At 38.5% G+C, this 13,391-nt stretch overlaps 1 protein-coding gene across 1 annotated transcript in view; it reads right to left on the reverse strand.

Annotated features, from left to right (window-relative positions):
- Nucleotides 1-447: 447 nt before the first annotated feature.
- Nucleotides 448-13,391, reverse strand: part of LOC135222466 (putative neural-cadherin 2) — a 113,813-nt gene continuing 100,869 nt past the window's right edge. Inside the window, exons 17-25 of the mRNA XM_064260553.1 lie at nucleotides 12,549-12,896; nucleotides 11,874-12,213; nucleotides 11,018-11,207; nucleotides 9,048-9,280; nucleotides 3,435-3,746; nucleotides 2,575-2,767; nucleotides 2,163-2,205; nucleotides 701-835; nucleotides 448-579 (exon numbers count right to left, since the gene is read on the reverse strand). Of these exons, the coding sequence (XP_064116623.1) occupies nucleotides 448-579; nucleotides 701-835; nucleotides 2,163-2,205; nucleotides 2,575-2,767; nucleotides 3,435-3,746; nucleotides 9,048-9,280; nucleotides 11,018-11,207; nucleotides 11,874-12,213; nucleotides 12,549-12,896 (1,926 nt within the window). The remainder of the gene's footprint in view (nucleotides 580-700; nucleotides 836-2,162; nucleotides 2,206-2,574; nucleotides 2,768-3,434; nucleotides 3,747-9,047; nucleotides 9,281-11,017; nucleotides 11,208-11,873; nucleotides 12,214-12,548; nucleotides 12,897-13,391) is intronic.

Below are 13,391 nucleotides of genomic sequence, written 5' to 3' on the forward strand. Positions count from 1 at the left end.
CCACCAGTTCATTCCCAGCAGGACAAATTCTTCAGTGTGGAACAGAAATGCTCCACCTTCCACTGAAAGTTGCTGGCAGTCCACAGAGCCATCAACCACTTCCGACACATGCTAGAAGGACGACATTTCTTAGTGCATATGGACCACCAACCCTGATCCATGCCATCACAAAAAGTGGAGATGGGTGGTTGGCGAAATAGCAGCCGCATCTATCGTCGATAGCCGAACAACACTCCTGCAAACTTTAGATACTTGAAGGACTCCTTCAACAGCAAAGCAAACACTTTCCCGAAATTCCATTAACACAATCCCATCCAAATAAGGATTTCATATCCCAAAACACCATCAGAACACAAAGGATGACTTGGGCCTGCAGTGAATTTGGCAGTAGAATCCCGCCCTGACATAGATTGAACTTGCCATCAGTGACAGAGAGATGATCATTGCCTATGAGACAAGTACCAGATGCTCTTGCCCATACTGAACGTTGGGGTTGAGAAAGAGCTTCCAACCTTGCCCACAACCTTTCCCACCTGTCAGGCCGAGCCACCTGCTCAAAATCTTGTCAGAGGTGTATATCTGGTGGGGAATGAATTCAGACATTGAAAAGTGGGAAAGAGATATCCTCCCATGCCAAACGTCAATCACACAAAAATGGGGAAGTTCCAGATTAATAGCAGACCACATCCATATTCCGTACCCCTCTTCGAGATACCCCTTCACAATAATCAATTGGAACACCAGATGGCCTGAGGTAACATCTTTCAAGCAATACATTGAGATAAACTGTGTGAGAGCCTAGCCAGCAACAGATGGAGAAAAACTGTGTGAGAGCCTATCCAGCAAGAGATGGAGAAAAACTTTGAGAGTCCCTTAATAAGTTAGGGTAGCAGGTAACTAGCATCTCCGATACATATTTATAGATAACATCACCAGCAATTAGCAAACTTCACATTACCTTACAACCCAAAAGCAAATAGCATGATACAGTGGTTCCACCAATCTTTGAAAGCAGCACTGACAGTTGAATGCCAAGACAGGTGGTGAAGAAAATAACTGCTGTGGATCTCATTGGGTCTAAGAACCTCCTCACAAGTAGCACTCTACAGACAGTCCTTGGCAATTTAGCAAAAATTTCTCAAGAACCACTAGACCCAACCCCAAGCTGGGAACCTCCAGGCAGAAACATCAAACAAAGACCAGTCTCTGGTGGTTGCCAGAAACATAAATCAGGGTCAAGCTGTAGAAGCAACGTTTACTATGTATTCTTGTCAGATAATCACCTATGCATAAAAAACAGAACTTTTTACAAATGTAAAAACATTTCAGCTTTTGAGCCATATGTATAATATTGTCTTCCTTGGCATACACAAGGAAATAGTCTTTTCCTGTGTAAGAAAATTTCATTCTGCCAGATGTATACCCTTCTTGTTCTCAGTTTAGATCTTACTTTTCTGCTCATGATTGATTGTTAACACGTCCAGAGTTTTGATTAATAAATTGAACTGGTCCCTGTAGATCACTGCCTCTACAAAACCTTATAGACTCCTTGCAGTCATAAGATGAATCAAGCATTGATCACTCTGGGTGAAGAAGGTATAAAAGAAAGTCTGTAATCAGTTGAACAAAAGCTCCAGTCAGATATACTTGCTTTTACATCAACAAACGCTGTAGGCTATTTCTTTTGGTGTAATATATTTAGCCAAGATCACCCAAGTTAATTTTGTGCTGTAAGAAAAGCCTCTAATACAGCAGCGGCCAACAGCCCTGAAACGACTTCCTGAGCCTTCTCATTTCTGTCTGACCTGTTGGCTCTCTCAGTCAAGGCACCCTAAGAGATTTCCTCCATGACCAATCCCTTAACAGCCACATAATACAGAAGGACCATCAACAAGAATTCCGGCTAAACTGAACAGGATGGAACAATTTACTTAAACTGGTTCACTATTATAGCAAGGGACATGACATAGTTCCAAGTGGAGATTCAACTTGCCAGTCAGATGAGAACAAATTCCCACCTAAAGAGTGAGATTTAAGGTAATGTCTGTACAAAAAAAATTTTGAAATTTTTTTTCCTAGGTGCACAAACCACACCCTTTAATCATAATCCCACCTCCACCAACCCACTTAGTTGTTGGTGCAGAAGAAATTCCTCCACTTACTCTCCTACTACCAGTTAAGCACCATACTACGACTTTCCCGTTCCTGATGAGGAAACTCTTACATATAAAGCTGTGGTTTGTATTCAAATAGCAATAATTATTATTATTTTAATAAATTACTTCCAAATACCCCAAGATTGAAACAATTTTTTTTTTTACTCTATCCAGTAATAGTCACTCATGCATTACATACAATCTCCAGTGGGGATAGAGTGACCAATGCTAATTGGTCAGGAACAAAGTGATTACCATAATAATTATTCAAAACTGTGTTATCTTGGCAATGGCCTCATAAAAAAATGTAGAAAAACAAAAAGCTAAATACCCTCTGCTAGCATTTTTGTGTATATTTCTATCTATAATATATATATATAATCTAAATATATCATGCCATAAGTTCACTTATATTTACCAGAAATAAGTAGACGTAAGAGATCCTGATGATGATCCATCGCCTTCATATGCATAATTTCTCAGGTCTTCCCCTGGTAAGTGGTGGTGCTGGTGCTGAGAGGGTACCACCAGTGCAGTGTCCTGACTATGACTGACCCCGGCGGAAGTAATGACAGCAGCGCTGACTCCACTGCTGGTCACGGCGTCACCTCCTTAAAAATAAAAAATTAGGTTATGGTCATGTACCCATGCAGTGAAGCTCCAAATATCAAAATTTCAACTAGAATCACAATTTACTCAGTGTATTTACTTCCATCAATAAGACTATAAAGATTTCACTTTGACTTTATTTCTTCCTCTTGTGTACCCAAGTAGCAACTATACTTTTACTCTGTTACGGCCTATCAGACAGAGTCTTTTTCCTTTATTCTCCTTATCATAAAGCCCACCACTTCCTTTATTCTCTTTATTATAGAGCCCACCACATCCCCCCCAACCACATCTCCCCCCTAACTTGATAAAAAAAATTTGGAGCTTTTGAAGAATAGCGGTTCCATACAACCCTTTTGAAGAATAGGGGTCCTAGTTTGGGCCTTTTGAAGAATACAGATCCACGGACACGGCGGTCGGAGCTCCTGTAGTTCCACCACGGCCTTACTGTAACCCCTGAGGCTAGCGCGCGCGCGCAGCACAACATTACCTCTTGCCAGAACATGCCGTGCTTGCCAAGAATCTTTAAATATGCGGATAAGGCGCGAAGTGCCGTTCCGCCACGGCCGTACTGACAGCACACATAAAAAAATACAATACCCATTCTTTCCTGAGAAGCACAGAAATATGAGCAGAGAGAAGGGGATTTCAGAGTTAGTAGTAACTGACCTTTGTTCTCTTTGGTCTCCATGGCAGGTTTGGCCCGAGAGAGTTTGAGCAACTCGAGGAAGGTGGTGTGCGATTCGTCCCCCGGTCCTTTTCTTTTTGTGTCTTTGGTTCCGTCCGTTTCCTTCCATCGGCCCCTCAGCCCGAGGAAAGTTTCCCTTTTCTCTTGGTCGAGAGTTATCACCGAGCCTTTGCATCCTGTTTTGACGGCTATGATGGAGTCCTTGTCCACGCTCTCCTCTGTCTCCTGGCGACCCAAAGCCCTGGCTGTTCGTAGTCGGTGGTGTCGTAAGGAGATGAACACTCCGATGAGAACTGTCAGACATGTGAAGAAACGTGTCTCAAATTATTTAAGATGTCAAATAAAAGTACCTCGATCACCTTGAAAAATGCGTGTCTGTGTTTGTGGAGAGAGTGAGTTACATCATTAATTCCAAACTCTTTTTTATTAAATTACCTGTCTATTCTTGGAATAAGGTTTACGAAGGCGCTGATGAGAGATGCTCGAATTATTTACAGCTGAAGTAACAACAAACTGCATTTTGAGTGTTATAGGGTACAGAATATTTCGTATTTTAACATTCGAGTGATATCCTCAATATGCTCTCTCTCTCTCTCTCTCTCTCTCTCTCTCTCTCTCTCTCTCTCTCTCTCATTTCGTGTTTGTGTTGCGCCACATGTTTCTTAAAGCAGAAGGTCTCAAGTATATCCGTCAGATTAATAACTAAACAGGAATAAAAGCTCTCTCTCTCTCTCTCTCTCTCTCTCTCTCTCTCTCTCTCTCTCTCTCTCTCTCTCTCTCTCTCATAGTGTACAGACCTCACCAACTATCCACAAAGTCCGACGAGGAGCTGTATGCAGTACTAGGACAAGAAATAAACAACAATCTCAACATAATAATGGGAGATTTTTTCAATGCAGCAGTACACTAAGACACTATGCCCTCCACAACAAACTTAGGAGGAAAGAGACTTCTAGAATTTGTCAAAAATGAATTCCTCCACCAATGGGTTGCCAAACCTATCAGAGGAAACAGCATACTAGACATTGTCCTATAAACAGAAGATAACCTAGTGTTCGACCTTTCAGTAGGTGCAAGTCTAGGCAAAAGCGACCGCAAAATTGTTACATTTCACATTGATATTCAACATAAAAAAGAGAATAAGATACTAAAGGCTAAAGAGATTAGACTACCGTCGAGGAGACCTAAGAAAACTAAAGGTATATACTAAAAATCTATAGAGTATGACCAAAACACATATATAGACAATTACTGGGAAGCCTTTCTAGAAGCACGCACAGAAAAACGCTCCACATATATTCCACTAGTACAAATACTAACAAATGAAAACCCTCAGCCTAAGCCGTTATACAGAGAAATTGAAAATAAAATAAAAGAAAAGAGAGAGATTGCACAAATCAATGAATCCACACCCAACACCAGAAGAAGCAAGCAGGCATAAACAATGTAGAATGGTGGAAAAATTAGTAAGAAATGGAGAGATAAATTAGGGTAAGAGAGTTGCATCATTAGTAAGGAACACCCAAAGAATTCGTTGCTCATGTTAATCGTAGGAAGCCAATAAAAAATAGCATAAGTCCCCCAAGAGACAATGGAGGAAAGCTAGTGAACTCAGACTTGGAAAAAGCAGAATTATTGAATAAGTTTTTATTAGTGGTTTCACAATTGAAGACGCTACCTCAGTCCCTGAACCAGCTATTAAATATGAAGGGGCAGAACCACTTGACAAAACAAGATGCACAGAAGAATACGTTAAAAACAAAACAGAAAAACTGATAAAGTTCAAATCGCCTGGCCCAGAGGGGATTCATCCAACAGAAATTAAAAAGTTAAAAGAGGAGATAGTTCCTCGCCAATATAAACTACAGAAAAATTGCAGAACAACGAAAGGCACCAAAAGGATGGGAAACTAGGTAATGTTCCCACAAGTTTACAAAAAAATGTCAAGAGAAGGTCAGGAAATTATAGCCCAATCTGTCTAACGTCGGTCCCATGTAAGATTTTTGAGTCCATAATTGCAGATCAAATTGGGGATCACAGTGATAGAGACAATCTGTTCTTAAACAGTCAGACAAAACAGATCCTGACTATCAAACCTCTTGGAGTTTTTCCATAACATGCTTGATATTTACGACAGTAGTAGAGCAATAGATATACTCTACTTAGATTTCCAAAAACCTTTGACAAAGTTCCGCACAAGAAACTAATTACAAAAATTAGAGCTTTATGAATTGTAGGAAAGAACAGCAGGCGGGATAGAAGAAAGGGTAACTAATAGAAAACAGAGTCGTAATAAACGGTGAAGAATCAGAATGGGCAGATGTTACAAGCGGAGTTTTTTTATTTATTTATATTAAGGACACTGCTGTTGGACACCAAACTAGGTGTAAATGCAGCAGATCCAGAAGCAGCGGAAAGTTTAAGAAATTAACTAAAAAAATAGGAGAGTGGTCAAAAAGATGTCAAATATCTTTTAACTTGGATATGTTTAAAGTGTTACAAATAGGAACAAACAACCCCTCATGCCAACTGCATGCTGCTTAGGAATGGCAAATAGTGTAGAACAAGAAGAGGACCTTTGAGTCATTATTACCAAGGACTTAAAATCTAAAAAATAAAAAAAAAAGTGCATAAAAGCTGAAAAGAAGGCACACAAACTATTGGGATACATAAAAAGGCAGTCCAAATGCAGAAACAAGATAACGGTGCTGCAGCTCTACACATCAATAGTTAGACCTCATCTTCAAGATGAGGTCTAACTGTACTGCATATTCAAGATTCTTGAATATGCAGTACAGTTTTGGTCACGAACACTACAGGACATAAATAAGGGTACAAGCAAGAGCCACAAAGTTAATTCCATCCATCAGGCAAATAGTTTACCTTAAGACGACCAGAGTGTCTGAACATGTATGGCTTAGAAGCCCAATGATTGCGAGGACAACTAATAGAAACATTCAAAATACTGAAAGGCATAACAAAAGTAGACAGTAACCTATTAACTTTAAACGAAAACCTGACATGAAATCATGGCTGGAAACTAGACTTGAATACAACACATATCGTGGAAACTCCTTCATATAAAAGATATGTGAAACATTGAATAAACTGCCACCAGAAGTTGTCAACAGCAACGGTGTGGAAGAGTTTAAAAGAACGCTAGACAAAATCATTAGGATACTGTGAAAGAACGGCAAAACCTGCTCCTAGAGATAAGTGAGCACACGAAGTCTCCTCGGATGAACTTACAAGTCTTTGAGACATTGTAATCCTTGTAACTCCTTGTAACTCTCTCTTTCACCATGGGTATATTATAAACGATCTCTCTCTCTCTCTTTGTTTTTTATTGGTTTATAACCATGAAGGATCTCTTTCTCTCTTCATGGGCACATAAATGTGCTCTCTCTCTCTCTCTCTCTCTCGTTGTTTTTTATTGGGTTTATAAACCATGAAGGATCTCTTTCTCTCCTCATTTTGGGCACATTAAATGGCTGCTCTTCTCTTCTCTCTCTCTCTCTCTCTCTCTCTCTCTCTCTCTCTCTCTCTCTTTTCATGGGTACATAAAGGAACTCCCTCTCTCTCTCTTTTTTCATGGGTAAATGAAGGATCTCTCTCTCTCTCTCTCTCTCTCTCTCTCTCTCTCTCCATAGGTATATAAAGCATCTCGGTCTGTCTGTCTCTCCCTCCTTCCAAGGATCTCTATTCAATGAAATTACTATCTTTTCGAATGAATCATATGCATACGTGTTTAAGATATTTAGAGTATATATATGATGCGGGAGTATACACATGTACATGTACTATACGCACAGTGTGGGAGTAAAATTTGAAAAGAGAGGAGCGGAGACAAAAAAAAAAAATTACAAAATAGGGACGAAAAACCCAAGACTAAGATTTTATCTCCTCGAAAGAGAAGTAGTCATATTCCAACCCCCCCACCCCGATCAAAACAAAACAGTAGCGTCAAAAAGAAAGCAATGATTAAGATAAGTTCTCAAGATCAGCTTCACAATTTTATAGGTACGGACTGGCTCGCAAAACTGAAACCCAGGAACACAGCATGCATGAAAGGGACTGACATCAATAACCCTTAAATTAGTCCGAGATCTGACTTCGAAACACTGATACCTTGCGAAAGAAACAGCGAACGAGAGTAGACGTCAGTTCGAAGAAAAGTATAGGGCTTTAATGTGATCACTGGTGAATTTAGGAATACAGGAGGGAGGAGAATGGGGAAAAGTTAAAAGAAATGGGAAGGGGGTGAGAATGGAAAAAAATAAAGAAAAGGGAAGGGAATGAGAATGGGAAAAATGATAAAGGAAAGGGAAAGGATGAGAAGGAAAAAATAAAGAAAAGGAAGGAGATGAGAATGGAATAAAAGATAAAAGAAAAAGGAAGGGATGAGAATGGAAAAAAAGATAAAGAAAAGGGAAGGAATAAGAAAGGGGGAAAATAAAGAAAACAGAAGGGGATGAGAATGAAAAAAATACAGAAAAGGGAAGGAACGACAATGGGAAAAATATAAAGAAAAGGGAAGGGGATGAGAATGGAAAAGATAAAGAAAACTGAAGGGGAAGAGAATGGAGAAAAGATAAAGAAAATGGAAGGGATAAGAATGGGAAAAATGATAAAGTAAAGAGAAGGGATGAGAATGGGAAAAAAGATAAAGAAAATGAAAGAAGTTGACAATGGAAAAGATAAAGAAAAGGGAAGAGGAAAAGAATGGAGAAAGATAAAAGAAAAGGGAAGGGATGAGAATGGGAAAAAGATCAAGAAAAGGGAAGAGGATGAGAATGGAAAGGATAAAGAAAAGGGAAGGGGGAGAGAACGGAGAAAAGATAAGGGTAGGGATGAGAATGGGAAAAAAGATAAAGAAAAGGGAAGTGATAAGAATGAGAAAAAAGATAAAGAAAAGTGAAGGGATGAGAATGGGAAAAGGATAAAGAAACGGAAAGGGGATGAAAATGGAAAGAAGATAAAGAAAGGGAAGGGATAAGAAGGGGGAAAAAGATAAAAAGGGAAGGGATGCGAATGAGAAAACAGATAAAGAAAATGGAAGGGATGAGAATAGGAAAATAATAAAGAAAAGGGAGGGGAAGAGAACGGACAAAGAATAAAGAAAAGGGAACGGGGAGAGAATGAAAAAATAAAAGGAAATGGATGGGATGGGAAAAAGATAAAGAAAAGGGAAGGGATTAGAATGGGAAAAAGATAAAGAAAATGGAAGGGATGAGAATGGAAAAAATAAAGAAAAGGGAAGGAATGAGAATGGGGAAAAAAGGTGAAGAAAAGGGAAGGGATGAGAATGGAAAAAAGATAAAGAAAATGGAAGAGGATGAGAATAGAAAAGATAAAGAAAAGCAAAAGTATGAAAATGGGAAAAAAATGATAAAAAAGGGGAAGAGATGAGAATGGAAGAAAGGGAGATAAATAACTAACAAAAGAAATGGCTACGCGACGGAATCGAAGGGGACATTTATTCCCTAACGGTATTTGGGGTCGCTCTCTAACAGCGCTTGGGGGGATCATCCATAGTTTGTACTAAGGCCAGGAGGCCAAAATTGGGAGGAAAATATCGGAAAAAAATGACTCACCTAAAAAGAGGAGTGACAGGGCAACGGCCGCTATGGCTGCCGGCTCGGTTAGAGGGTGACCTGCACTGGAGACTTTGGTCCACTCACAGTTGCCGCCGATGTGGTTCGGGCCACAGAGGCAAAGGTAATCGGGCTTTAGGTCATAGCAGGTCCCTCCGTGCAGACACGGCTCGAGCAGGCACTCGTTGATGTCTTCACACGTAGATCTCACCAGATGTCGTCCTGAACCGCAGCTGAAAAATGAGAGAGAGAAAAAAAACATGTGGATATCACTTATGGTTCTTTTGCAATGCCCCGTCAGTCCCTAGCTGAAACCCATCTCATTCCTTTTCCTGTACCTCCGTTCACATTCGCTTTCTTCCATCTTACTTTCCACCCACTCCAAACAATTGTTTCAAAGTACAACTGCCAAGTTTTCCTCCTGTCACGCCTTTCAATCCTTTTTTACTGTCAATTACCGTTTCAGCACTGAATGATCTCATAGGTTCCATCACTTGGCCTTTGGCCTAAACTCTATATACTGTTCTGAGGATATTAGCGTATTGAGAAGGACTGCTATTTTCGAGCAGTGAAAGCATCTTCTGAATTCCTAGCTCCAAAATGTTTTAATTTATTTTGCTCTTGAGGTTCCTGTGTTTACTGAAGGAAATGAATGTTAAAAGGTATTCTATTCCGTTTACAAGTGTCATAAAGAAGCATGGTTACACGAGAGTTATGAAATTTACAAACACGCTATATACTCAAACACTGTCTATATATATATATATATATATATATATAATATATATATTATATATATGATATATATGAATAACTTGATCACGAAGTATATAAAAAGTGATGGTATGTATAAATAAAGGTTTTTTGCCACGAAGGAAAAATGAAAAAGCGAGATAGCCGAGTACTATCTCGCTTTTTCATTTTTCCTTCGTGGCAAAAAACCTTTATTTATATAATATATATATATATTATATATTATAATATATTATATATATATATATATATACATATTTATTTATATATATATATATATATATATTTATATATATATATATTGATATATATATATATATATATATATATATATATATATATATATATATACATATATATATTTTTTTTTTTTTTCTGGAGCCATTCTTGTCAGGGGAGTCTGCTACAATGTGTACCCACACACACACATACACATTCATATACATAGAGATATATAAATATATATATAACATATCTATAAATATATACATATATATATATATATATATATATATATATATATATATATATATATATATATATATATATCTGAAGCCATTCTTGCCAGGGATGTCTGTTACAATGTGTACCCCCTAAACACACACACACACACACATATATATATATATATATATATATATATATATATATATATATATATATGTATATATTATTACATATATATATAAATACATATATATCTCTCTATATATTATAATATATTATAATTATTATATATATATACATATACATATATACATATACATACCATATATACTATATATTACCATACATCTTATATATTATATAATATTATATATATATATATCTATATGCTATATATGTATTATATATAATATACTATATATATAATATATATATATGTTATGTATGTGTGTAATGTATGTAAGTATGTATGTATGTACGTGTGTATGTATGTATGATGTATATGTGTATATATATATATATATATATATATATATATATATATATATATATATATATATATATATCAAGAATGGCTGCAGAAAAAAAATGACTGATCACTGCCCCATTGACACTACAACGGCTGAACTGTGGATGAATCGAACATAAAAATTTCAGTACAGCTATCTGGTATATCTGCACATTAGTTTCTCGAGCAGCACGACCAACCCTCTTACACAGTAGTGCTAAACAGAAATAAACTGTCTGAAGGACAAGAGTCCCAAATTCACCTGCAAGAAGGCTGCGTCCAGGAGGCGTGGCAGGACAGCGGGGGATCGCAGGTCGCGTTCACACAGGAGGTGGGAGGGTTGCAGCCCTTCATGAATCCGTCTAAGGTGGTCACTTGGCCCCAGGTGCTGCCGTTGACTGCGGGGGGAAGCGGCAGCTGGCGATCTGACACTCTCAAGTCATCTATACAAGCTGGGGACAAAGTCAGTTCATTTGTACTTTACATTAATGTGCAGTAAGGGGATCCCCTGACTTCGAAGTTTAAAAAAAAAATGGGAAATATAAACATAATGAATAACGAAAATATTTCTAAAATGTACGTTTTGCATATACGTAAAACAAGGAATCCATCCATTTATATAAATTACGTAGAATATGCATTTTGCTTTAATGTACATTAATAATTGACAACATTAAAATTAACAACGAAAAATTTCGAGCATACTGAGTAAGGAAAATGCATTCATAATATGCATTTTATTTTAAGGAACACTAATGGAATCCAGATTACAAAGATACACGGGAAATTACGAGCATAGTGAAAAATGAAAATACATACTTGGTTATATACATGTTTGAATGTATGTACGTACGTCTGTATGTATGTATGTATGCACACATGTTATGATTCGCGCAGCATGCAATTTTACTACGAAAATAAAGGAAACACAACAATCTAAATCAACAAAATAGGCAAACAAACTTAAAATAAGACATAAGAAAGCACGAAATTAAAGGTTTGCAACTACAAAAATCAGCATTTAGGTTCTCTAGCCAGAAACTACTAATGGTAGAAGAAAAATTACTTAGCAAGACTTGGAGTCCATTCGTATTCAACTAGAAATCCCGTTTACTCACTATCTTGCAAGTCCTCTGCAACAGTCACGAGTTTGACGCCCAGGAACTCGGGAAGTCCGCCGACCGTCACTCCGTCATGCTTGTCGATCTCCAAAGGCATTGGCGGGCCCGCACTTTCCTCCTGGAGGCTGCTGGGCCTCCCAGGAGCCATCAGGGAAGGGATCGATCTGTTGACCCGCCCTTCGTCTCCTCCGTCGACGCTGATCAGGAGACTGTGGCCGTGTCTCTCGGCTCTCACGGTGTGCCACTGACCATCTCCTACGACTCTGCCCTCGACGCATACAACCCTGGCTGCCCACCCTGCGCCCGACACTGACGCACAGGCCACCCCAGCTCGAAGCTAATCATGGAATGACAGAAATAAAAGGATCTGTAGGTAAATAAGGCAAATTCACCTGATAGAATCTTAATAAGGAGCTTGATACTGATGTAAACAGACTAAGAACCATAAAAAACTAAACTCTGATAGCAGTTTTACAAATCTAAAGTCTTTATTATACTGTAAATATCATAAGGCAGGCAGATACTATACTGACAAAGTGTAAGACAGTAATGAAGAGAGGGTATGAAACGATAACAAAATGAAGTTCTGATAGTTTTTTTTTTTTTTTGCCATGATTTTATAGTCTTTCCTTATACAACAGATGACATGGGCCTGACCGATCGTTTACATACGTGAACAGTGAAAGAATGCTGCGTGTGCTGAGCGGCAAGACGAACTAGCATCCCTGTCGACTCGCCAAGCGTCCGGACCCTCAGCTGGACGCTCACCACTCTTGACGAAGGGGTGAAGGACAACGCCAGTTTCATGTACGACTTTGGGCCCAAAGTGGCTGGGGCCGTTGGGGTGTCGCAACGGACTCCTGTCCAACCAGGGTCACAATGGCACTCAGGGTGATTCAGTCCGCCCGAACAGGCGCCTCTGATGCCACACGTTCCCGGGCCACCTAGACATGCTGTCTCTTGCGGTTGGCAGCCAGCTGTGCTGTCTTTGCTGCATGGTGGCTCTCCCAAGTCCATTAGCTGCAATAAAGCTGCAAGACTGTCATTTCACTTTCATCACTCCTGGGACATGATACCGATATCAAACAATTTGAACTTGGTGGTTTGAAGGTACCTGTGTATTCATATTTACTTCTAGTATATAGCTATATATCTACAGGTATCTCTATACTTGTATCAAAGGCTAACTCTTCTTACAGGAAATCTGTTAGCCAAATACATACGCACAATCACTCGCACGCACACACATACAAGCACACTTATCCATAACTACATCGTTCCTATTTTCTATAGTTATGGCCAGAACAAGAACAACGTATTAATCATAAATTTCTTTGTTTCACAAGCGAAGTAAGCAGTGTCAATCAATATTCTGGTCTAAATTTGAGTCAGTGAAGTAGAAAACCTGATCTAACTTTTATAATTCTAAGGAAAAAAAAAAAAGCTTATTCGGATTTTTTATTGCCTTTGTGCACAAACTATTAGTTTACACCCAAATCCCATTACAATGCTATT

The sequence above is a fragment of the Macrobrachium nipponense genome, chromosome 3, assembly GCF_015104395.2.
Source record: "Macrobrachium nipponense isolate FS-2020 chromosome 3, ASM1510439v2, whole genome shotgun sequence".
NCBI lineage: Eukaryota > Metazoa > Arthropoda > Malacostraca > Decapoda > Palaemonidae > Macrobrachium > Macrobrachium nipponense.